The sequence below is a fragment of the Babylonia areolata genome, chromosome 14 (assembly GCF_041734735.1).
Source record: "Babylonia areolata isolate BAREFJ2019XMU chromosome 14, ASM4173473v1, whole genome shotgun sequence".
Classification (NCBI taxonomy): domain Eukaryota; kingdom Metazoa; phylum Mollusca; class Gastropoda; order Neogastropoda; family Buccinidae; genus Babylonia; species Babylonia areolata.
Genome location: NC_134889.1, coordinates 17,738,726 through 17,766,062, shown reverse-complemented (window position 1 = coordinate 17,766,062; position 27,337 = coordinate 17,738,726). Strand labels below are relative to the sequence as shown.

Below are 27,337 nucleotides of genomic sequence, written 5' to 3'. Positions count from 1 at the left end.
CACAGGCTCTTAAGATATAGCAGTCAACACAGTCACAATCCCCCCCTGTCCCTCCCTCTCCCCCGAAAAAAAAAAAATGTAGCAGTAACAAACGTCACCAAAAAGATCTAGCAGTCAACACAGTCACAAACACACACCTAGCAGTCAACACAGTCACAAACACACACCTAGCAGTCAACACAGTCACAAACACACACCTAGCAGTCAACACAAACACACACCTAGCAGTCAACACAGTCACAAACACACACCTAGCAGTCAACACAAACACACACCTAGCAGTCAACACAGTCACAAACACACACCTAGCAGTCAACACAGTCACAAACACACACCTAGCAGTCAACACAGTCACAAACACACACCTAGCAGTCAACACAGTCACAAACACACACCTAGCAGTCAACACAGTCACAAACACACACCCAAAAAAGATATAGCAGTCAACAGTCACAAACACAATCTTCAAAATGTGACAGAAGCAGGGTTGTGTGCAAGGTTCAACAACACATTACTGCAATGTACACCAATCAGCAGTACTGAATTCAACGGTCTGCTTTCACACCAACTCATGTTCACATCCAAACAATGGCTGCAGTCTTTACAATTCCCACAACTGGCCCACATTTTTATAACAAAACCTGAACTCGGCTGGTTAAAAAAAAAAGCCATGAATTCAGTTCCATTTTTCTTGCTTCCACACTGCTGTCTGTTTACACTGACATATAAAAAATGCATTTATTGAATGTCCAATGTCTATATACTCTGTGATGCAGACAAGAAACTCTTGCAGAATGTGGATCAAGCAATTGGGCTGTCACATAGTGAAAAAAAAAAAAAACCTGGCTGCCTTATATATCAAATTAAAAACAACAAAAGATAAAATAATTTTTGCCTGTTCAAAACATAAAGACAGAAACAGATGGAGCGAGACAGAGAGAAGAAGAAAGAGAGGCGGAGAGAAAAAAGACAGGTAGAGAAAAAAAAAGAAGAAAAATTAACAACTGTACTTCACAGACAGAACTTAAGTTAATTATTAACTCACTCCAGACGAATAGTTTTCTCCCTTGCTTTTCCCTGCAGACGACCAATTTGTTAGGATTAGGAAAAAAAATCACAAAAAATATAAAACATAAAGCAACTGAATGAAACTCGCTGTACTTGACCCACTGACCCCTCTCCTCACGTCGTGTGTATGCCCACCCCCTCCCTCTCTTCACAGCCCTCAGAAGCTGAGTCACTGTCAGCACCTTCTTGCTGGTAACTTTCTTCACTGCAGATACTTTCTTCAATGTCTTCTCATCCTCATCGATGTTTAAACCTTCAGTATGAAGCATTTAAATCACTTCAGCAGCAGTAAAAAGCCACTGTCGTTATCTAGTTTGCTTAAAAAATTTTCACTTGTATTGCCTGCGACGCCATTTTTGATACGTATGCAGATTAGCCTGTCATGTGGGGTACCAAGGTCAATGACTCGCCAGCGAGTGTATAGTAATGGAACCTCACGAAGAAACTTTCCATCTCACCTTTGACATGTTCGCAATGTGTGCTGTAGCTGCGATTTTTATGCTACCCCATGAGGAAAACGTGGAAAACTCAAAACCGTTATAGCGTTCCATCGTCCGGAACACTGCCTTACATCAGGAACGTTATAGCGTTCCATTGTCCGGAGTGAGTTAATACAAACATCTATAAACACAGCAATATACCTTTCTCATTTACCCCATGTACATGGGGTATTTTTACTATTTAAACAAAAAAAAAAAAAAAAAAAAAAGGAAAAGAGCATAATTCCTTTCTTGGTATCATTGCTTATGCTCCCAGCCCTAGTTTGAAGAGCTGTGGGCACAAGTCAACAGTTGTGTCAGCAGTGTGTTGTATCACAAAGCGAGAACTGGTCACATCTTCATTCCCAACCACAGCAGTGCCAAAAGATATCACCCATGAAAACACATTGTCTTGTGTGCTAACCATGTTCCCTGTGCAGTGCAAGTTGTCAAAAACATGACGGTTTCACAACATGTTGATTCTCTGGAGGATCACAAACTATCTTTTTGATACATTTTGATTTGACATTTCTACTGTTTCAAACTCATGAGCATTCCTTTGGTTTGGTTTGATTTGAGGGACTGCTTTTGCTATTGCCATATTGGAGTCAGTTTCACAAGGATTTACTTTTTCTTATCTAACAAGTGGTTAATTTCATGAGTTCAAAATTTTGTTGCAAGCTCAAGAATATTCCATAGTGCTGACACACACATATCCATTTGTGTGCATGTATGCATGTGCACACATGTTTTTGTTCTCATTTAACAAGAGACAATTGTTTCCTCCAAATTCATAACCCCACATGTTTTGTTCAAATCACACAAAAGGTTAAGCCTTGTACAATGATTTACATCAGTAGCACTTATTTTTCCTTTCCCCCTCTTTCTTTCACCAATTTGATCTGCTTTAAATGTCCTCAGTTTTGATCAAACATACAATTACAGATATTTTTACTGGTAAAAAATTAACATTTTCCTGTAGATAAATGAACTATACCAAACATATTTTAATCCGTCAAAACTGTGTGAATACACACACTCACATGCAACATACTCATGCACAATGCATGCTGACGGCCGCAACACCACACTAACAAGGGCAGATAATACAAGCAACAATATCTTGGCCCCTAAACTTTGTGGATAGGTGGTATTTTTCAGCAAAGCTTTAGACATGTCAAACCAAAGACAATGTATGGTCATCGCCCTGAAACAGGATCACATTTCACACGCTCCTCTCCACTGAATACAGACCAACACAGACACTTCGTACAGACTAACAGAGACAGAGACGGAAATATGAAAACCTTTCAAAGTTTGCTGGTTGTTTATCACATATTCACATAAATCTTGCAGTAAGCAACACATACCTTCCTTTCACAAGATGAAAAGCTAGCATCCTGCCCACCAAAACAGCACAGAGAGACACAGAGCCTTGGTCCTGCAAGTTTCTATCACACCCACAGAGCTCTTACAGTTACAAGTCAGTCACAACAACTCCTGTCACAAAGGCATGGTTACATCCACAACAGACATCAACCACAGAGCTCTGACAGTCACAACAACTCCTGTCACAAAGGTATCATCACATCCACAACAGACATCAACCACAGAGCTCTGACAGTCACAACAACTCATGTCACAAAGGCATGGTTACATCCACAACAGACATCAACCAGAGCTCTGACAGTCACAACAACTCCTGTCACAAAGGTATCGTCACATCCACAACAGACATCAACCAGAGCTCTGACAGTCACAACAACTCCTGTCACAAAGGTATCGTCACATCCACAACAGACATCAACCAGAGCTCTGACAGTCACAACAACTCCTGTCACAAAGGTATCATCACATCCACAACAGACATCAACCAGAGACAGAAGGTAAAATGAAAGAAGGTTGTGAAATATTGCCCAGGTCCAGGGGTTTGGAGCAGAAACATGAACATACACTGTGCACAAAGAGTAGAAAAAAAAGAACAGAAAAAAAGATTGCACAGTATTCAGCATAATGTATTGTCAGTCAGGGCACCAAAAACCAGTTCTGGGAGGGCATCCAAAACCCTGGCCATTCAGAAACTGTTCTGGGGTAACACTACAATACATCTACACATGATACATATGTCAACATACATATGATCGCGCAACACGCAATTCAACATATATCTGATGGCATAACACACAAAATTCAACATAAATCTGATAGCACAACACACATAAAAGCATCCATCTGATTGCACAACATTCATATGATCTCACAACATACATCCATCAACACATCTGACCGCACAACATACATATGATCTCACATGTCAAGAGACATCTGACCATACAACATTCATCTGTCTGATCACACAACATACATCCATCAACACATCTGACTGCACAACATACATCTGATCACACATGTCAACATACATCTCACCATACAACATTCATCTGCCTGATTGTCAGCATGCATCTGTCAACACATCTGATCGCACAACATGCATCTGACAACAATCAACAACCCACACCATCATGAACAGCCGCCATCATAGTCCACACAAATTGATTCACATAAACACATTCTGTCACAAAAGTCACACATGTACATACAATCACAAACTAATCTTTACATAAGCCTCACACATACAATATCCAAACACTGGCCGCAGAAAGAGTTTTTATAGAAAGCTCACATAGCAAGCAGTCAACTCGCTGACACAAAAAAAGAAAAAATGAAAAATGTCTGATTATGGTCATGACAGCTGGCCTTTAAACCCTGGTCACAAAATGGGACCTGTACGACCACTTGTCCCCAAAAACCTGTTCCCCTTCACACAATGTGATTGATACTAGTGTTGTCACAAAGTGACTGACTGGTGTTGTCACAATGTCTCTGTCTGGGAAAGAAGCCACAAGCTAAGAGTCAGGGCAAACGTCTTTGCCTGGTTCTAAGTCCTCCCCACAGTGCTGGTCCAAACGGGACCCCTCATGGCTGTGGACAGAATCCCTCAGGTCACCATGGCTACAGACAGGATCCCTCACAATGTCACCAGAGCTGTGGACAGATCCCTCAGGTCACCATGGCAACAGACAGTGTGATGGGCAGTGCAGTGTGGGACAGACTCAGCACATGTGACCCCAGACTCCTTTTCTTCACAACACCAAGTACACAAACCACAACACAATTTGTCACAAACATGTCACAACAGCATGCAATGTTCCACATCCTGTGTAAAGTACAGGCATGTGTACTTCTTGAGTAAAAAAAAAAAAACGAAAAAAGAAAAAAAAAAAGGTACGCATACCCTTTCCGGAATGATAAAATGGTACAGACCTTTTCAACGCTGTCTGGTCCAAGTGACATTCCGATCCCCCAAAACTGTTTAATTCAAAAAGATTCATCTCAATAACATTTTTCCCCCTTCATTTTCATCTTTAACTGTATACTTTTCCATTCTTTGGCAGAGTCAGTGAGTCTTTCATTCTGAAACACAGTTTCTAGACTTTAGAGGTATTCCCTTGCGACAAATGCACACATATTTCTTTGTGTTCTGCTGGTATGTATGTAGTCTTTTAAACAGTGCTGGTGACACTATGTCAGTGGTAAAAAAGGACAAAAAGGGCCTTTAAACTGATGTGATATGACACTTTTCATACTTCAACAGATATCCCTCAGTAACAACCTGTATGGTGGTGGCCCATTGAAGATGATGAAGGCTGGTTGTGGCAAACTCGTCAGTTCTCGAGTTCAGGTGTGGCTCACAAGCCCGATGTGTATGTACTCTATATATAATTTTAACCCATGGCATGTTTTCTTCCCTCCCCCTACCCTCCCACCCTGACTGCCCACAGTGGTCAATCAAAGTAACTCGGGAGAGTGGGTGGGTGGGGTGCCAGGGCATGCAACAGTCCACGAAGCCCACCCCGAATTAACCTACTATGGTCAGACTACCATCAGGAACTGCATAACGTAGAGGGCACTGCCAACAGGTCATAAAGCTCCACATGTCAGTCGCACCCCTTGAGCTATGAGATGAGAAAAACCCTGCCACCCAGTCAACGCAGCACACACACAATGCAGCATCTGTGTCTACAAGTACACTGGGTCGGTGACCCTTCGAGGCGGAGGGGGCACCTGCTTGATGGGGGGCACAGGACTGGAGATGCCCTCCGACCAGTCCGACTGGGCTGACCGCGGGGAGGAGCTGGACCACTGGCCAGGGGAGTCTGGGGAGGGGGTCAGGTAGTGGTCGGGAACCAGGCTGGGAGACAGGTGGTGGTGGGGGGGTCCCGGGGAGGAGTCCCCGCTGCCGTTGCTGTAGTGGGAGGGGGGCGTGGGGAAGGGCTCCAGGCTGGGGTACAGACCCTGCGATGTGGCCTGGGGGCCAGGGGGCTGCGATGATGGGGAGGTGGTGGTGCTGGTGCTGGTGGTTTGTTGAGCAACAGGGAGGTGGTGGTGGGCGTGGGAGGAGGAGGAGGGAGGGGGTTGTTGCTGCTGAATGGCGCCGGTCTTTCTGCTGACGGCCGTGGCGTAGATGGGGACAGGGGTGGCGGTGTCAGCCCCCACGCTGGCCTGTGGGGGGAAGAGAAAGTTCTGCACCTGGGGATGTGGTGCTGGGGGTGTCTGCTGCTGCTGGTGGGGGTGGGGGTTGTGGGAATGTTGTGCCACTGCCCGCTGCTGCATGGCCTGCAGGTGGGTGGGGGAGGTGGGCAGGCACTTTCCCTTGCTGGGGGAGGTAGGGGTGGGGGAGGCTGACCCCACGGAGGGGGGCGGGGCGGTGGGGTGTAGGGGGGGCCAGTCATGCAGGAAGTTGTTGTGACCTGCCTCCTCCATCCTCTTCACCCTCCCTCCGCCACCTCCACCCTCCCTCTCTGCCGACAACCCCTGCTGTTGCTGTTGTTGGTGGTGCAACATGTGTGCAGAGTTTTCGTAACGTGGTAGGACAGCGGAGTTGTAGTCAGGCGGTGACTGGGCGTGCATTAGGTGTGAGGACGACCCCCCCACCAGGGAGGCTGAGCTGGCCTGTGAGGAAGACACCACTGGTGGTGCTGGTGGGAGGCATTCCATCTCCTCAGGGGCACTCCGCTTCTTCCTGGGCTTGGCTTTGGGCACGTCCGACGACGGTTTGGGGTGGGTGGGGGAGGTGGGGTTGGACTTGGTCCCCGACTTGGAGCGTCGCTTGTTCTTGGTCTTGGCCAAGGCGGGCAGGAAGGGGATCGGGGTGGGTGTGACGCCACCCCCTCCCCCCACACCCAGCATGGTGGGGGAGCCCACCTTGTAGCCATCCATCAGCTGCACAATGTCATGGTGGTGTCGGGTCAGAGCCACGTCACGCGGCAGGCGGTCCATGTGGTCCGTGATGTTGCGGTTGGCGTAGTGGTCCAACAACACCTGGCACACCAGGTAGCTGCCCTCCTTGGCCGCAAGGAACAGCGGTGTCTCATCCTGTCCACACCAACAACACACTGATTGACACACAACACACTGACTGACACGCAACACACACCAAGTGGCTGATGTCAATGAATATCAAACGTTTTACAGTTCAGGGCTGGCTTGCACAAGTGTTTTCGCACTGCTCAATCTGCTTTGTGTTCAGGGTTTTTGGAGTTAGCGCTGACTGAAGACAAGTAAAGAAAGATAGGTTAACTTGTACATGCACATTACAACCCAAAGGGACACGATCTACCTGAGAGACAGACCACACATTACAACATTACAAAGGGACACAATCAGCTGAAGGCAGACCACACATTTCAAACTTACAAAGGGACATGATCATCTGAGGACAGACCACACATTACAACATTTAAAAGGGACATGATAAGAATGAGACAGACCACACATTACAACATTAAAAAGGGACACGATCAGCTGAAGACAGACCACACATTAAAACATTATAAAGGGACAGGATCAGCCTGAGAGACCACACATTACAACATTACAAAGGGACATGATCAGCCTGAGAGACAGACCACACATTACAACATTACAAAGGGACAGGATCAGCCTGAGACCACACATTACAAAGGGACACGATCAGCCTGAGAGAAAGACCACACATTACAACATTACAAAGGGGCACAATCAGCTTGACAGACCACACATTACAACATTACAAAGGGACATGATCAGCTGAAGACAGACCACACATTACAACATTACAAAGGGACACGATCGGCCCAAGAGACACACCACACATTACAAAGGGACACAATCATCCAGAGAGACACACCACACATTACAAAGGGACACAATCATCCAGAGAGACAGACCACACATTACAAAGGGACACAATCATCCAGAGAGACAGACCACACATTACAAAGGGACACAATCAGCCTGAGAGACAGACCATACATTACAAAGGGACATGATCAGCCTGAGAGACAGACCATACATTACAACATTACAAAGGAACACGATCGGCCCAAGAGACAGACCACACATTACATTACAAAGGGACAGGATCAGCCTGAGAGACCACACATTACAATATTACAAAGGGACATGATCAGCCTGAGAGACAGACCACAAATTACAAAGGGACACAATCAGCCTGAGAGACAGACCATACATTACAACATTACAAAGGGACACGATCGGCCCAAGAGACAGACCACACATTACAAAGGGACACATTCGGCCCAAGAGACGGACCACACATTACAAAGGGACACGATCAGCCTGAGAGACAGACCACAAATTACAAAGGGACACAATCAGCCTGAGAGACAGACCACACAATACAACATTACAAAGGGACACTATCATCCAGAGAGACAGACCACACATTACAAAGGGACATAATCAGCCAGAGAGACAGACTACACATTACAAAGGGACACGATCAGCCTGAGAGACAGACCACACATTACAAAGGAACACAATCATCCAGAGAGACACACCACACATTACAAAGGGACACAATCATCCAGAGAGACAGACCACACATTACAAAGGGACACAATCATCCAGAGAGACAGACCATACATTACAAAGGGACATGATCAGCCTGAGAGACAGACCATACATTACAACATTACAAAGGGACACGATCGGCCCAAGAGACAGACCACACATTACATTACAAAGGGACAGGATCAGCCTGAGAGATAGACCACACATTACAAAGGGACACGATCAGCCTGAGAGACAGACCACACATTATAAAGGGACACGATCAGCCTGACAGACAGACCACACATTACAATGAGACACAATCAGCCTGAGAGACAGACCACAGGGCAGACCGACCTTGCTGTCCTGGGCATCACGGTTGGCGTTGTGTCTAAGCAGCGTCATCACTGCGTCTCCGTTGTTCACTGCTGCTGCCCAGTGCAGGGCTGTTCGGCCTGAACACACCAACCATGCTGCAGTCAGCTCATGTGTCTACCACCATGTCAAATTGACACACTCTCACATACATGCTGCTCTCCTATTAAGGATGTGTTTCATCAGTCTCTGTATCCACAATAACGAAGAAGTAAAAAAGATGATAAACTTGAATTTAAAAATAACCACCTCATCACACACACACAAGCTATGATTATCTCTTTTCATTTGTTGGCAGTCACTGTTACCAAGGAACCAACCATCACAGACACACACACAAGCTATGATTATCTCTATTCTTTTGTTGGCAGTCACCATAACCAAGAACCAACTCATCACACACACACACACAAAAGCTATGATCAGCTTGTTTCCTTTGTTGGCAGTCTCACCATTATCAAGTTGGTAACTAACTCATCACAGGTACACACACACAAAAGCTATGATAATCGATTTTCCTATGTTGGCGGTCTTTCATTTTATTCATTTATGAAGACATTTTGGTATGGCACATACTCATGAAGCTCTATGTAGTCAGTCAGACTCACCGTTATTGTCGGTGGCCTCAAGGTCAGCCTCAGCAGTGATGAGGTCCTCCACCATGCCCTCAATGGCCAGCCGTGCTGCCAGGATTAGGGGGGTGGTGCCACAGTGCATGCGGGCATTCAGGTTGGTCGATCGGTTCCTCAGCAGGATCTTTTCAAAACAAAGAGCAAAACATGTACGTATAGATTTTATATTGATTGTCACAGGTTGGTTGAACTGTTCCATAGCAGAATCTGTTCAAAACACACAGCAAAACATGTAGGTATGGATTTGTACTTTTACTGATTGTTGTGTCTGACTATGACCATCAGAACAGCTGAGGAGGCTATTGCTGTCCTAACAATCTGGGCTAGATTTTGATTATAGTGGAGAGTATCTTGCACAAGTTACATCCCCACTCTCTCAGTCAAGAGGGCTTTAGGACAGCTGGTGTCCAGATAGTCTCCAAAGACCAGCTAGCCCCCAAGGCTGCAGCACTGAGAGCCAGAGCAATCTTGCCTCCTGGTTTGACGAACCAAGGCTACAGCACTGAGAGCCAGAGCAATCTTACCTCCTGGTTTGAGGAAACAACCATCCCCCTACCCACCCCCACAAAAAACAACTCCCCACACTCATGCTGATGTTTGAAAGCGCCTAAACCTGACTACTACCTCACACAACCACCACACAGTGGAGTGTTGGCCTAGTGGTAATGTGTCCACAAAGGAAGTGGGAGAATCTGAGTGCACAGGATTAAATCTCATTTGCGCCAGTATTTTCTCCCCCTCCACTAGACCTTGAGGACGCAAGGCAGGCAGAACAAATAAAAGAAAAAACCCCAAAAATAGTGGCACTTTACTGTAGCGACACACTCTCCCAGGGGAGAGCAGCCTCAATTTAACACAGAGAAATCTGTTGTGACAGGAGTAACACAATACAATACTCTACCAACCACCACACTGAGAACTCTGTTGTGACAAGAGTAACACAATATAATACTGTACCAACCCCCACACTGAGAACTCTGTTGTGACAAGAGTAACACAATACAATACTCGACCAACCCTCCCCACAGAGAAATCTGTTGTGACAAGAGTAACACAATATAATACTCTACCAACCCCCACACTAAGAACTCTGTTGTGACAAGAGTAACACAATATAATACTCTACCAACCCCCACACTAAGAACTCTGTTGTGACAAGAGTAACAAAATACAATACTCGACCAACCCTCCCCACAGAGAACTCTGCTGTGACAAGAGTAACACAATATAATACTCTACCAACCCCCGCACTGAGAACTCTGTTGTGACAAGAGTAACACAATATAATACTCTACCAACCCCCACACTGAGAACTCTGTTGTGACAAGAGTAACACAATATAATACTCTACCAACCCCCACACTGAGAACTCTGTTGTGACAAACGAGTAACAAAATACAATACTGTACCACACACCCCTACCTGAAAGACTCCCTGAGCGTCAGCAGCCACAGCGGTGTGAAGGGCTGTGCGCCCTGTGCTGTCCTGAATGTTGGGGTCGGCACCTGCATCCAGCAACACCTTGGCAGCATCAGCACGGGCGTACCTGGCTGCCAGGTGGAGCGATGTCTCACCTGCCCAACAGGTGACATGTTGTTTTTAACCAGGAAGGCAGCTTCCGTGTTCCTTATCTCCTCCCTTTCTGACAGAGGGACTTGAAATCAATCATTTTGAAGAGTCACATTATATATGAAGTTCAGCAGTCTCTGTAATATACAGCCTCACATATGCAGTTAGTCTCCCCATCTCATCTGTGCATTCTGTCTCTCACCTGAACGGTCAGTCAGTCTCTCACCTGCATGGTCAGTCCCTCTCCTGTGTGGTTAGACAGTCTCTCAACTGTGTGGTCAGTCAGTCTCTCACCTGTGCGGTCAGTCTCTCACCTGTGTGTTCATTCTCTTACCTGTGCATTCATTCTCTCACCTGTGCGGTCAGTCTCTCACCTGTGCGGTCAGTCTCTCACCTGGTCAGTCATTCTCTCACCTGGTCAGTCATTCTCTCACCTGTGCGGTCAGTCTCTCACCTGGTCAGTCATTCTCTCACCTGTGCGGTCAGTCTGAGCGTTGATGGCGGCGCCTTGCATCAGGAGGCTGGTGATGACGTCGGCCGTGGTGTTCTCTCCGTCCCCCTCCCCCGACCCACTCTCCTCGTCACACCCCACGTCAAGACCACCCCCCCGGAACGAAGCCAGCATCAGGGGAGTGAACCCGTCTGTAAGACAGTCACCGCTTCAACATGGGGAAGACAACAGCACCTTTTCTCTATCAACCATCAATCACTTTACTGTCTGAAACAGTGTTCAGAAATTTGCCTTCAGGTTCGTCATAAAGAAGAAAGTAAAACCTTATTCAAAGAAACAGCAATTTTAAAGAATTCATTCCATCATAGCAGGTAACTCATATGATCCAAGGTGAGGTTGGGGTTGGGGGAGAGGGTGATGGAGGGAAGGAAGGGTGTTGCACAATCACCATCACAGTAAATATGTTATCATCGAGTGATGCGTACAATAAATCACGGCCGTTTGACACAACACACAAGAGACCAACCTGGGCCTCGAACGTCGACGTCATTAACCCCATGCAGGATGTCTGTGTGGGGTGGGGTGAGGGCCAGGTCAGCCATGTTGGCTGCTTGAAGGTGTTGGGGTGTCCACTGCCGCTGATCAGTGGGGCTGGTCATCATGCTGTCCATCAGGTCTTTCTCAACCTGTCATCATCACCATCATGGATAAGAGACATGGATGGGAGAGAGAGAGGGGAGAGACAGAGAAGGATAGGAGAAAGAGGATAGAGACGTGGATGGGAGAGGGGAGAGACAGAGAAAGATAGGAGAAAGAGGATAGAGACATGGACGGGAGAGAGAGGGGAGAGACAGAGAGAGATATGAAAAAGCAGAGAGACAGCAAACAGAGGAGAGAGACAGGACTAAAGGCTAAAGATATTTTATTCATGAAGTCCATAAAGGACAAAGACAGGGGAAAGAGAGAGGAGAGAGACAAGAGACAGGGGAGAAACAGAGGAGAGAAACAAAGACAGAAGAAAAAGAGACAAGAGAGGAGAAAGAGAGACAAAGACAGGAGAAAGAGAGAGGAGAGAGACAAAGACAGGAGAAAGAGTGAGGAGAGAGACAAGAGACAGGAGAAAAAGAGAGACAGACAGGAGAAAGAGAGAGAGACAGAAACAGGAGAAAGAGAGACAAGGACAGTAGAAAGAAAGAGGAGAAAGACATATAGAAGAGAGAGATAGAACAACAGTAGAAAGAAAGAGGAGGCAGACATATAGAAGAAAGAGAGAGAGAGAACAACAGACAGGAGAAAGAGAGAGACAAAGATAGGAGAGAGACAGAGAAAGGCGAGAGAGAGAGAGGGAGTGGAGAGAGACAGAGGCACCAGACCTTGCTCCGTTTGCAGTGAGGCTGGTCATCGTCGTCCTCCTCATGCCAGCGCTCATTGCTAGGAGGTGGTGACGTGTGGTTGTCGTTGGCGTCCATGGCTCCCTTGTGCAGACAGCTGATCACAAACACAGCAACAGTTCCATTAGACTAGGCACATGCCTCAAATCCACGTTTCTATCCATATGCTGTGCTGAGCTGTGTGTGCGCATGTGTGAGTGTGCATGTGTCTGAGTATGTCTGCAGGCACACGTGTCCATGAGTGCGCACGTGCATGCATGCATGGTAGCATATCTTCCACAGACACCAGTATTGTGCACACACACACACACTTCCTCAAAATGCTGCATCCTCCATACAAACACTGCCACACTCCCCACCACTGCATGCCCTTCCCCTCTCACTGCCTATCCATGTCCCCATACCTACCCATATCTCCTGCACACACTCCACACATGTTTTACTGCTATGTTCCCACAACATCTACACACACCCACCACCTGCACACTCACCCACCGCCTAAACACACCCACCCACCACCTAAACACACCCACCCACCACCTAAACACCCCCACCCACCACTTACACCCCCACCCACAACATCTAAACACCCACCACCTACAGACCCACCCACATCTACACACCCACCACCTAAACACACCCACCCACCACCTACACACCCGCCCACAACATCTACACACCCACCACCTGAACACCCACCCACCGCCTACACACCCATCCTCCACCTACCCATCCACCCACCCACTCCCCTGACCCCCCTCACTTCATCTCCTCGCCGTCAGGTCCGCGCCTGCTGACAGGTTTACTGGTGGTGTTCAGCCCGTCCCTCCCGGCCCCTGGGCGTGGCGACAGGGAGAAGAACCCCTCAGGGAACCAGGTCGACCCGTGCACCCGCTTCCTCGACACGCCCACAATGACGATGATGGCCAGGATGATGAGGGTGCCACAGGCAACCACCACCCACACCATCATCATGTTGGGGGGCGTCACTGTCCCACGGTCTGTCGGGTTCTTCTCCGCTGGGGAAAACAGTCAGTCAGTTAGATACAGTCAACCCCTGAAAACGGAGTACGGTTGCCAACATGGTGGGGGTAATAAAACGGTCATACACGTAAAAGCCCACTCATGTACATATGAGTGAACGTGGGAGTTGCAGCCCACGAATGAAGAAGAAGAAGAGATAAAGTCAGTTAGACACAACCACCACCCACACCATCGTTGTGTTGGGGGCGCATCACTAACCACCTGCCGCTGGGATCCCCCGCTAGGGGCAACAGTCACAGTCACTTACATACTTGAAACAAAACAAAACCAACCGGTTTTTCAGTTTCTGAAGGAGGCGTCACTGCGTTCAAGCTTTCCATCCCATGTTCACAACACCACATCTGCTAGGCAGATTCCTGACCAGCTTCACTGCCCAATGCGCTAGTCAGGCCTTGTGTGCATGCACATATATTTGTGTACCTATTGTCTAGAATTTTGCTAGAGAACACTTATGTTGCCATGGGTTCTTTTTCAGAGCATGAAGTACATGCTGCACACAAGACCTTGGTTTATCACTTCATCTAAAAGACTACATGCTCAGTCTGGTTTTCCAGTATGGTATTTGAAAAACCAAACCAAACCACAAAGAACACACTAACACACACACACAACATAAAAACACCAACCAGCCAAATATTAAAACTTGACACAAAAACGATTGTATTAATTCAACAGGCAAGTTCACCAAGGATCAATACTCAAAAGACTCAGTTCAACAAGGTCAAGCAGTCAAAAGGTAAAAGATACACCCCCCAAAAAAACACAGAAACATCAAAAACAAAGTAAAGCAAAGTGGCTGACTCACTTCCAATCTGGAAGACAGGTAAGGGGAAGACAGAGTCGTCTCCCTCTCTCAAGACAGCGGCCACAAACTCCGCCACATGCTCCGTGCTGTTGAAGCAGGCCTTCTGGTTGTCTGGAGCATTCTGGTTGTACTTGATACAGCCACGCTTGTCGATGATCAGGTACACTTTGGTCCTGAGCACAAAAACAAGTGTCCATGATAAGGTACACTTTGGTCCTGAGCACAAAAACAAGTGTCCATGATAAGGTACACTTTGGTCCTGAACACAAAAACAAGTGTCCATGATAAGGTACACTTTGGTCCTGAACACAAAAACAAGTGTCACTTTGGTCCTGAGCACAAAAACAACAGTGTCCATGATAATGTACATTTTGGTCCTGAACACAAAAACAACAGTGTCACTTTGGTCCTGAGCACAAAAACAAGTATCCATGATAATATACACTTTGGTCCTGAACACAAAACCAACAGTGTCACTTTGGTCCTGAGCACAAAAAGAAGTGTCCATGATAAGGTACACTTTGGTCCTGAACACAAAAACAAGTGTCCATGATAAGGTACACTTTGGTCCTGAGCACAAAAACATCAATGTCCATGACAAGGTACACTTTGGTCCTGAGCACAAACAACAGTGTCATTTTGGTCCTGAGCACTAAAACAAGTGTCACTTTGGTCCTGAGCACAAAAACAACAGTGTCCATAATAATGTACACTTTGGACCTGAACACAAAAACAACAGTGTCACTTTGGTCCTGAGCACAAAAACAAGTGTCCATGATAAGGTACACTTTGGTCCTGAGCACAAAAACAAGTGTCCATGATAAGGTACACTTTGGTCCTGAGCACAAAAACAACAGTGTCACTTTGGTCATGAGCACAAAAAGAACAATGTCCATGATAAGGTATACTTTGGTCCTGAGCACAAAAACATCAATGTCCATGATAAGGTACACTTTGGTCCTGAGCACAAAAACAAGTGTCACTTTGGTCCTGAGCACAAAAAGAACAATGTCCATGATAAGGTATACTTTGGTTCTGAGCACAGTAAGAACAATCTCTGTTTCAGTTTCATGGAGACGTCAAAGCAAGCAGACCAATTCATAAATGCCACACCACATCTGCTGTCCAAAAGAAAAGAGAAGAAAAAAAACAAAGCCCCAGAGAAAAGAGGAGCAGATGCCTGAGTTTAGCATAAACCCAACGTCCTGTTCAGGCCTTGAGAGCCTACACTAGGTTCATGGAGTCTGTGTACTTGTGGGTGGGTGCTTACCCTGTGTGTGTACATGTTTTGTGAGTGTATGCCTGAGCATGTATTGGGCATGTTTTGTGCTTTTTTGGTGTGATTGTTTATTTTTACAGTTTGCATATTGTCTTGGTGCATATCGATTTTTTTCCCTCTTCTACATCTTCTTGTACTGTTGTATGTTTTTATGCAGTACTGTATTTATGTATTGTTTCATGCGAGGCACTTAGAACCTATTACATGGGGAGTTTTTGCCATGTAAGTACTACTTATCAAGAATGTAAGTCAAAGAATAAGTACTACTTATGAAGAATAAGTAAAAGAACAGGCACTACTATTCTAGAATGTGTCAAAGAAGTGTACATGACCTGACCAGTTTTTTCTGCTTACTTGTGATTTTTTGTTGTTGTTGTTGATTCTTCTGCAGTTAGTTATTCTTTTCTTTTCTAAAAAAACCAAACCAAAACAAAACCAAAAAATCCCACCAACTCGTATCAAGGTTGTTTGAAAACATTCATGCATACTGACTTGAACATTTTGTGTGAAAAAGTGGGATGTGTGTGAAAATACTTTGCAATGCTCACTGTGATGTATCCTGTATTGAGAGGACAGAACCTCAAGGGCAAAGGAAATACCAAAAAAAAAACCCCAACCAAACAAAATAACAACCAACAACACTCCCCCCCACACCCACCCCCTCCCGTCAAACCCAACATACACATACAGACTATCAAGCTAGTTTGACAAAACAACCAGCGACAAGTTTCCACCCACCCCTGCAGAACAACATATACACACTCTAAAACTAGTAACAAAACAACCAGACATAACAGTTTCCACCCACCTCTGCAGAACTGCATACACACACTATAAAACAAGTGACACAAAAAACAGCCATAACAGTTTCCACCCACCCCTGCAGAACTACATACACACACTCTCTAAAACAAGTGACAAAACAACCAGACATAACAGTTTCCACCCACCCCTGCAGAACTACATACACACACTCTAAAACAAGTGACACAAAAAACAGACATAACAGTTTCCACCCACCCCTGCAGAACTACATACACACACTCTCTAAAACAAGTGACAAAACAACCAGACATAACAGTTTCCACCCACCTCTGCAGAACTGCATACACACACTATAAAACAAGTGACACAAAAAACAGCCATAACAGTTTCCACCCACCCCTGCAGAACTACATACACACACTCTCTAAAACAAGTGACAAAACAACCAGACATAACAGTTTCCACCCACCCCTGCAGAACTACATACACACACTCTAAAACAAGTGACACAAAAAACAGCCATAACAGTTTCCACCCACCCCTGCAGAACTACATACACACACTCTCTAAAACAAGTGACAAAACAACCAGACATAACAGTTTCCACCCACCCCTGCAGAACTGCATACACACACTATAAAACAAGTGACACAAAAAACAGCCATAACAGTTTCCACCCACCCCTGCAGAACTACATACACACACTCTCTAAAACAAGTGACAAAACAACCAGACATAACAGTTTCCACCCACCCCTGCAGAACTGCATACACACACTATAAAACAAGTGACACAAAAAACAGCCATAACAGTTTCCACCCACCCCTGCAGAACTACATACACACACTCTAAAACAAGTGACACAAAAAACAGACATAACAGTTTCAACCCACCCCTGCAGAATTGCTCGTCGTTGACGAGGTTGCAGGTCCAAACGATCCTCGTTCCATCCAAAAACACTGTCCACGTTGCGCTTTGAGCGCCCCAAGTTATCATTGACTAGGACGCCCTCTGTGTCCTGCCCTTGCCAAGGGTAGATCATTTCCTCTCCGCTGAAACTGCGTGCCACACTCACACTGGCTCTCAAGAGACGGCCCAGATCACGCAGAAACTCCATCTGAGGAGAAAAGTTGTACAGGTGATATCAACAATACTTCATCTGGTGGAGAATAGTTGTTGTACAGGTGATAAAAACAATACTCCATATGGTGGAGAATAGTTGTACATGTGATAACGACAACTCCATGTGGTGGAGAATAACTGTGCATATGATAACGACAACTCCATCTGGTGGAGAAAAGTTGTTGTACAGGTGATAACATAATATTACATCTGGTGGAGAATAGTTGTTGTACAGGTGATAACAACAATACTCCATCTGGTGGAGAAAAGTTGTTGTACAGGTGATAACAACAATACTACATCCGGTGGAGAAAAGTTGTACAGCTGATAACAACAATACTCCATGTGATAACGACAACTCCATATGGTGGAGAACAGTTGATGTACAGGTGATAATTCTGTAGCAAAATGCATGTCAACAACAAAACACATACACTTGCAGACAGAAAAAAAGGTAGTGTTGCACTGTAGCAATGAGTGGAGTGATGGCCTAGAGGTAATGCGTCCGCCTAGGAAGCGAGAGAATCTGAGCACACGGCTCAGCCGCCAGAATATTCTCCCCCTCCGCTAGACCTTGAGTGGTGGTCTGGACGCTAGTCATTCGGATGAGACGATAAACCTTGGTCCCATGTGCAGCATGCACTTAGTGCACGTAAAAGAACCCATGGCAACAAAAGGGTTGTTCCAGGCAAAATTCTGTAGAAGAATCCACTTTCATAGGAAAAATAAATAAAACTGCACACTGGAAAAATACCAAAAAAAATGGGTGATGCTGTAGTGTAGTGATGCACTCTCCCTGGGAAGAGCAGCCTGTATTTTACACAAAGAAATCTGTTGTGATAAAAAGAAATACAAATACAAATACCCAAGGAGAGACGCCAGCCCAAATTTCACACAGAAATCTGTTATGACAAGAAGAGTAATACAAGTATAATAAAACACGCTATATAAATGGCCGGTGGACAGTGACGCCCCCCAACATGACAAATGGTGTGAGTGTAATAACAGGCGATATATCCGTCAATAATAGTTGCAAGGTAAGTATAACAGACGATGGTAAGTATAATAACAGACGATACATCCGTGTCAACAATAGGTATCCAAGCATCAATAACAACTCAGAGCACCCCCCACACACCCCAGCACCCACCTTGCGGTCGCGGAACTCGTCCACCCCCATGAGGACGATGACGTAGAGTTTCCCGGGCAAGATGAGGGCGGGGGAGTCATCGCAGTCCAGGCCGTCCCAGTGACAGGCGGCCGTGTCGCAGCCGTTGTCGCAGTGCTGGTCCTGGTAGTGCATCAGGCAGTACGTGTCGTACACTGGGTTGCAGTCTCCCTTCGCTTCCTGGGAGTATCAGTATCAGTATCAATATCAGTAGCTCAAGGAGGCGTCACTTCGTTCGGTCAAATCCATATATGCTACACCACATCTGCCAAGCAGATGCCTGACCAGCAGCGTAACCCAACACGCTCAGTCAGGCCTTGAGAAAAAAACAAACAAAAAAATAACAAAAAACAAACAAACAAAAAATCCCCCCCCCCACACACACACACAAAAAGAAAAAAAAGAAAAAAAAAAAAAAAAAAGAAACCAGCACAGAGAAAACATTTGTTGTTTTGATTGGTCATTCTTTTCTTTTTCTTTTTGGTTTCTGACAGACACAGAAATGGTTGTCTGGACTGGTATCAAGATGTTTATTTCTCAGGGAAATCATCTTTAAGCATGGGTAAACATTCACTTCAGTCTTCTCAGAACACACACAACTGCCACACACTCTACACAAACACATATCAACAAAATGCTGGCCTCACACCACCACTCACCACACAGTTTACACTCACCACACAGTCGAAGCCGTCGTACAGACAGTTTTGGGAGTTGCACTGCTCATCACAGATGCCATTCTTGAAGAGCTGCCAGCACCGCTTCCCGTTGACTATCTGCTGACAGCTCTGCCAGGGCCGCATTCCATAGGAGCACTCCAGTCCATCAAAGCTGCACTCCTCTGTGTTGCACTCCTCCTGCAAGGAGCGCACAACACACAATTATAAGGGTCAGAAGTGCACAGCGGCAGTACGAGCAATAGCCGAGTGACGAAAGTGTTAGACTATCAATCTGAGGGTTTTGGGTTTGAATCTCTGTAACAGCGCCTGGTCAACCTTTGTGCAGACCTGTTAGTGCCTGAACCCTCTTCATGTGTGTAAACACGCAGAAGAAATGTGCCTTTCAAAGATCCTGTAATCCATGTCAGCATTCTGGTTATGGACATAAGAACATACTCAGCATGCAGAGCCCCTAAAACGGAGAATGGCTGCCTAAATGGCGGAGTAAATGAACAAAATGGTCATACAAGTAAAATGTTTCATGTGTATACTATGAGTGTGTGTGTCTGTAACTGAAACTTGATTGAGTGACATGAATGACAAGTGCCCGTGTGTGTGTGTAACTGAAACCTGATTAAGTGATACAGGAAACGAATGGCAAGCCCCCAAATGGCAGCTGTCAGTCTGCTCTATCCAGGTAGGCAACCTGTTGTGCAAATGACTCCGTGTTTGTAAAGTGCTTAGAGCTTGGTCTCCGACTGAGATTAGGCACTCTATAAGTATCCATATCAATCAATCAATATGGATACTTATATAGCACCTATCCTTGGTCCAAGACACATCACGTTGACAACCAACAACCATCTCACTCACATCACATTGACAACCAACAACCCATCTCACTCACATCACATCACTCACATCACACTGACAACCAACAACAAACCATCTCACTCACATCACATCGACCGTTGCCAACCAGGTTTTGACACCCGTGACGCGTGCAGTAGTCAGCAGCCGGGTCAGGGTTCAAAGGTCGTCCAATGCCTCCTGGGAAAGTTTTGTCGTAGGTTTCGCAATGGAAGCCTCCCCAGTGGAGAGGGCAGTCACACTCATAGAACCCTGAACAGCCAGCGACAACGGAAACATCAGGTTTATGCTGGTGGTAAAGAAGATTCTGCACCAGGCACCAGGAAAATCAAACAACATACCTGACATAATACCAACCTGTAATATTTTGATTCAAAACTGTAATCTAATCCCACTCTCCCCTTAATAATACAAATAAATTTGAGTTTCAGTTTCAAGGAGAAAAAGGTGCAAATGCCTGACTTTGCGTAACCCAATGCGCTGATCAGACCTTGAGATAATAATGATAATAAAAACAACAGGTATTAATAATTCGCTCTACCTCCATAGCACAAGGGCCCAAAGCGATAACAATCAACAACAACATGGGAAAAAATGCTTACAAAAATCAACACCAGACACCACTATTATCAAGACTTAAGAGAGACAAATCAAATGTGTGAATGACAAAGTCTATGGATTGTACTGATCTCACACGTACACACACACAGTCATACAGTGACAAACACACACAGTGACACATTCATTCTCTCTCCAACACCCTCTTGTTCCAGTGACCAGACAAGACTCCACATTCTGACGCATGGAAAACAGGCACTCATTGGCAGTGTCATTCTGATACAAACACACACACACAGTGACACATTCCACTGACCAACACGATACAGAAAGGACCCGCTGTTCTGACAGGGGGAAGACAGGCACTCATTGGTCGTGTCATTCTGATACATACACACACAGTGACATACACACTGTAACACGCTCCACTGACCAACACAAACCAGGCAGAACCCTCCGTTCAGACAGGCACTCAATGGCTGTGTCGTTCTGACACATACTCACAGAGTGACACACACACAGTGACACACTCCACTGACCAACACGATCCAGACAAGACTCCCAGTTCTGACACAGGGAGGACAAACACTCATTGGCTGTGTTGTTCTGACACATACACACACAGTGACACACACACTGTGACACACTCCACTGACCAACACGATCCAAACACGACCCTCCATTCTAACAGGGGGGGACAGACACTCACTGGCCGTGTTGTTCGGACACATACACACACAGTGACACACTCCACTGACCAACACAATCCGGGCAGGACCTTCTGTTCTGACAAAGGGAAGACAGGCACTGATTGGACGTGTTGTTCTGACACATACACACACAGTGACACACTCCAATGACCAACATGATCCAGACAAGACTCCCAGTTCTGACACGGGGAGGACAAATGCTCACTGGCTGTTTCGTTCTGACACATACACACAGTGACACACTCCACTGACCAACACAATCCAGACAGGACCCTTCATTCTGACAAAGGGAAGAGAGACACTCTTTGGCCGTGTTGTTCTGACACACACACACAGTGACACTCACACAGTGACACACTCCACTGATCAACATGATCCAGGCACCAGGCAGGACCCTCCGTTCTGAGAAAGGGAAGACAAACACTCATTGGCCGTGTTGTTCTGACACATACACATACAGTGACACACACACAGTGACACACTCCACTGACCAACACGATCCAGGCAGGATCCGCCGTTCTGACAGGGGGAGGACAGACACTCATTGGCCGTGTCGTTCTGACAGTTGAGACCTGTGGCGCCTGAGGGACACAGACACGTGTAGCCATTGTCCTCAGGCTGACACGTTCCACCATTCATACAGGGGTTGCTGTCGCAAGCTGACGACACGTACTGGCAGTACTCGCCCGAGAAACCCTGGCAGAATCGTGATGTAAAAACATTCATGGTCCCTCTTGGCAATAAGCAAATTCACCAAGCAGAATGGTAACAGGAAACAGAAATGCACCATGACAAATAAATGAGCAATCTGAAGTAAAAACTGCTTCTACAACAGTGTAAATTCTGATTAGTGTCACACATGTACAAGCCCTCATGACAAAGGCAAAATCATAAGTATTTGAGCTTTCAAACAATGGATATGTGAAAAAAGATCAAGACTAAAAGTCAGTCGTAGAATAAAACCATGAGACTGGATCAATAATAATTATAATGTTTTCCCCATTCTCCCTCTACACTCATACAAACAGGGGGATGGAGGGGGTGGGGTGTACGAGTGGGGGTTGGGGTTGGTGTGCATACTGGGTATGCTCTTGTTTCCATAACCCTGACATGGATTACAGGATCTTTAACGTGCGTATTTAATCTTCTGCTTGCATATACACACGAAGGGGGTTCAGGCAAGAGGAGGTCTCCACATATGTTGACCTGGGAGATCGGAATAGTCTCCACCCTTTATCCACCAGGCACCATTACTGAGATTCGAACCTGGTACCCTAAGACTGAAAATCCAACACTTTAACCACTCAGCTACTACGCCTGTCAGGTTAACAAACAAAAAAGCGCTTTCTGAGTGGAAGTTGGGGAACACGTTGGAGACTGTTCACTGAAGGTCTGAGATAGTTGAGGGGGTGTGGGTGGGGTTCAACAAATGAAAAAGCTCTTTCTGTGTGTGTGTTGGGAAGACGTTGAAGACTGTTCACTGAAGGTTTGAAATCGACATCAGGAGAAAATCTGCGCATATGTATGAGAGAGAGAGAGGATGTCAGAATGACTGAATGAATGGCTGAATGAATGACATTTTCCTATGGTGGAGATATTAGCACACTGACTGACTGACATATATGTCATTGTTTTATAAGACACACAGACATATATATACACTTACATATTTATTCTCAGTTCATGTTAAAAGAATAGCACAGAGTAAACCTGATGAAAAGAAAGAAAGAATAGAAGTGAGGAAAACAGAGAAAGGGGGATGGAAAATGGAAATACAGGAAAGAGAATAAAGAGAAATAAAAGTTAATGTAGGAAGAAGCAAAAGTAACCAAAATCAACAAGGAAAGAGAAGAAAAAGAAGAAGAGACAAACAAACGAACAAAGAAAAAAGAACCTCACCTTCCGGCAGGTGCAGACAGGTCCCAGTTCTGTGTCAGTGCAGCTCCCATCATTCTGACACAACTCCTGACTGCACTGCATGCGAGTGTCACAGCGAGATCCTGTGCAAAAGACACACACCCTCTTCACTTACCTTCCCTTTTCTATCAACAGTACTGACATCTGACTCAAAAAAATAGTGCCGACACTAGGCTATGGTACTGGGTCCTCTTTAATTTACAAGCATCCCCAAGTGAGAACAAACGGTAAGCATGCAATGGAAATATACCAGTCACATGCTCCTGGTTACTCAAGGTGTGAAATCTAGCAGTGATCGGTGCTGCTCTAGGTATGAATGCTAGAAGATTCAGGCATATAACACAACAAAACAAAAACATGCTGTGCCTTATAAATTTCCCTGATCTGTAAAAAAAAAAGAAAAAAAAAAAAAAAAAAAGAAAAAAAAAAAAAAAAAAAAAAAAAGAAAAAAAGACTACACTAGTGATGCCCTTCTGTTTGTTTTTTGTTTCTACAACAAAGGTCAATAAATGATTCAACTGATGCTGTAAACCAGATTTACACATTTTTCTTGCTTCCTATACATTATGAACTGATGAAAACCTTTGAACTATTCATCATTTTATGACTGACAGACAGGTTGCTACAAATGCAGGATACAGGATACAGGATTTGCTTTGTGTTAATGAAGAATTGTTCTAAATATGCTGATTCCAAAAGCTCTGGGAAGAACCAAACGCTAATCAAACTTAGCACAGCAAAGATCAAAATCTACACTGATTCCATTTATTTTGGGACATTCCTTACACTAAACAAACTAAGCACAGCTAAGATCAAATTTCCAAAATGGGAAATTCCTTCTTCAAAGCAAACTAAGCATCGCTAAGTTAAAAATTTACACTGATTCCATTAACTTTAGGAAATTCCTACCGCAAAGCAAACTAAACACTGCTAAGATAAAAATCTACGCCGATTCCATTAACTTTGGAAATTCCGACCGCAAAGCAAACTAAACATTGCTAAGATCAAAATCCATGCTGATTCCATTAACTTTGGGAAATTCCTAACCCTAAGCAAACTAAGCACAGCTAAGATCAAATTTCCAAAATGGAAAATTCCTTCTTCAAAGCAAACTAAGCATCACTAAGACAAAAATCTACACTGATTCCATTATCTTTAGGAAATTCCTACTGCAAAGCAAACTAAACATTGCTAAGATAAAAATCTACACCGATTCCATTAACTTTGGGCAATTCCTACTGCAAAGCAAACTAAACATTGCTAAGATCAAAATCCATGCTGATTCCATTAACTTTGGGAAATTCCTAACCCTAAGCAAACTAAGCACAGCTAAGATCAAATTTCCAAAATGGGAAATTCCTTCTTCAAAGCAAACTAAGCATCACTAAGATAAAAATCTACACTGATTCCATTAACTTTAGGAAATTCCTACCGCAAAGCAAACTAAACATTGCTAAGATAAAAATCTATGCTGATTCCATTAACTTTGGGAAATTCCTAAGCAAACAAAGCACAGCTAAAATCAAATTTCCAAAATGGGAAATTCCTTCTTCAAAGCAAACTAAGCATCGCTAAGATAAAAATCTAAACTTTGGGAAATTCCTTCTTGAAAGCCAACTAGCCACTGCAAAGAAAGCAGCCCGCCCCGCCCCGCCCACCTGTCCATCCGGCTTTGCACTGGCAGCGGAAGGCGTTGTCCAGCTGCACACAGTCCTGAGTGCCCACAGGGCTGCAGGGATTCGACAGACACTCGTTCACGTCGCCCTCACACCGCGCCCCCACAAAGCCGGGCAGACACAGGCACTCATACCCCCCCACCTTGTCCACACAGGTGCCCCCGTTGTGGCAGGTGGACTCAAACAGGCAGTCGTCCTCATTTCGGTCACACAGCAGGCCCAGAGTGCCTGGGGGACAGGAGCACACAAAGTCGTCGACCAGGTCGTGGCAGGTGCCGCCGTTGGCGCAGGGCTGCTTGGCACACTCATCGATGTCAAACTCGCAGTTCACTCCCTGGAATCCAGGTGCGCAGTCACAGGTGTACTTGCCGACCAGGTCTGTGCAGGTGGCGCCGTTCTGGCAGGGGGCAGAGGCACACTCGTCAACGTCCCGCTGGCAATAGGACCCTTCGAACCCTTCAGGGCACAGACACATGTGGGAATTCCCTGTGTCGTAACAGGACCCTCCGTTCCCACACAGCTCGTGCACCTCCACACCTGGTGGACACAGAAACCAGCAGGTGTTCATATCATAACAAGAAACCTCCACACCTGGTGGACACAGAAACCAGCAGGTGTTCATAACAACAAACCTCCACACCTGGTGGACACAGGAACCACAGGCGTTCATATCATAACAACTAACCTCCACACCTGGTGGACACAGGAACCACAGGTGTTCATATAATAACAACAAACCTCCACACCTGGTGGACACAGAAACCAGCAGGTGTTCATATCATCATAATAATAACAAACCTCCACACCTGGTGGACACAGGAACCAGCAGGTGTTCAGATCATAATAACAAACCTCCACACCTGGTGGACACAGGAACCACAGGTGTTCAGATCATAACAACAAGCCTCCACACGTGGTGGACACAGGAACCACAGGCGTTCATATCATAACAACTAACCTCCACACCTGGTGGACACAGGAACCACAGGTGTTCATATAATAACAACAAACCTCCACACCTGGTGGACACAGAAACCAGCAGGTGTTCATATCATCATAATAATAACAAACCTCCACACCTGGTGGACACAGGAACCAGCAGGTGTTCAGATCATAATAACAAACCTCCACACCTGGTGGACACAGGAACCACAGGTGTTCATATCATCATAATAATAACAAACCTCCACACCTGGTGGACACAGGAACCACAGGTGTTCAGATCATAACAACAAGCCTCCACACGTGGTGGACACCATTCAATGAAATGCAATATAATTCTCAAGGCAAACCACATAAGTTAAATATAACAAAAAGGAGGAGTTTGTATTATACTCCATGTTTGGTGTTTACATATACTTACCATGTCAAACTGATGCAAACTAGGCCTATGGTTTGCTCTGTTTGGCCAAATTTCGCGCGGCTAACAGTGAAAAGACGCCCCTCTTAGTCTGGCCCGCTCTTAGCCAATCAAACGCCTCTAACAGCTATAAGCGCTGAATCATTCCTTTGGCCAAGGCTCTCCACGCCATCTTGTCAGGTTTTCGCTCTGTCTCGTCTAACGCTTTTTTTGGCTATTAAGCGTTTTCATTTGGCCTTATTTTGTTGTATGCGGCTTGCATGTGTATTGTGCTTACATTCTGTGTACTCGTTTCGACTCGGCCCCCTCGATTTCTTCGTATTTTCTACCTCTGAGTCGATCCTGTCTTTCCTTTCTCTGTTGGGAAAGAAACATTTCACATAAAACTCACCAAGTCAGGTACAATTTTCTTTAACAACTATCCCATGTGTACAACGTACAGTCACCTCAACCACAAAGTGAACATCCATACATCATCCGCGTTTCCTTAACACCAAGCACCCATGCACACACAGTCAGACGAATGTATGCACACAAGTGGTGCA

The 27,337-nt window shown here is 45.4% G+C and overlaps 1 protein-coding gene across 1 annotated transcript in view; it reads right to left on the bottom strand.

Annotated features, from left to right (window-relative positions):
• Positions 1-5,317: 5,317 nt before the first annotated feature.
• The window catches only part of LOC143289629 (uncharacterized), a 108,796-nt gene continuing 86,776 nt past the window's right edge, over positions 5,318-27,337 (bottom strand). Inside the window, exons 22-40 of the mRNA XM_076598673.1 lie at positions 25,415-25,969; positions 23,739-23,839; positions 22,331-22,535; positions 20,660-20,823; positions 19,720-19,899; positions 19,025-19,222; positions 17,646-17,869; positions 15,270-15,428; positions 14,709-14,881; positions 13,623-13,878; positions 12,842-12,956; positions 11,995-12,154; positions 11,492-11,659; positions 10,871-11,022; positions 9,425-9,572; positions 8,799-8,896; positions 6,381-6,983; positions 6,060-6,224; positions 5,318-5,930 (exon numbers count right to left, since the gene is read on the bottom strand). Coding sequence (XP_076454788.1) covers positions 5,628-5,930; positions 6,060-6,224; positions 6,381-6,983; positions 8,799-8,896; positions 9,425-9,572; positions 10,871-11,022; positions 11,492-11,659; positions 11,995-12,154; positions 12,842-12,956; positions 13,623-13,878; positions 14,709-14,881; positions 15,270-15,428; positions 17,646-17,869; positions 19,025-19,222; positions 19,720-19,899; positions 20,660-20,823; positions 22,331-22,535; positions 23,739-23,839; positions 25,415-25,969 — 4,127 coding nt within the window. The 3' untranslated portion in view covers positions 5,318-5,627. The remainder of the gene's footprint in view (positions 5,931-6,059; positions 6,225-6,380; positions 6,984-8,798; positions 8,897-9,424; positions 9,573-10,870; positions 11,023-11,491; positions 11,660-11,994; positions 12,155-12,841; positions 12,957-13,622; positions 13,879-14,708; positions 14,882-15,269; positions 15,429-17,645; positions 17,870-19,024; positions 19,223-19,719; positions 19,900-20,659; positions 20,824-22,330; positions 22,536-23,738; positions 23,840-25,414; positions 25,970-27,337) is intronic.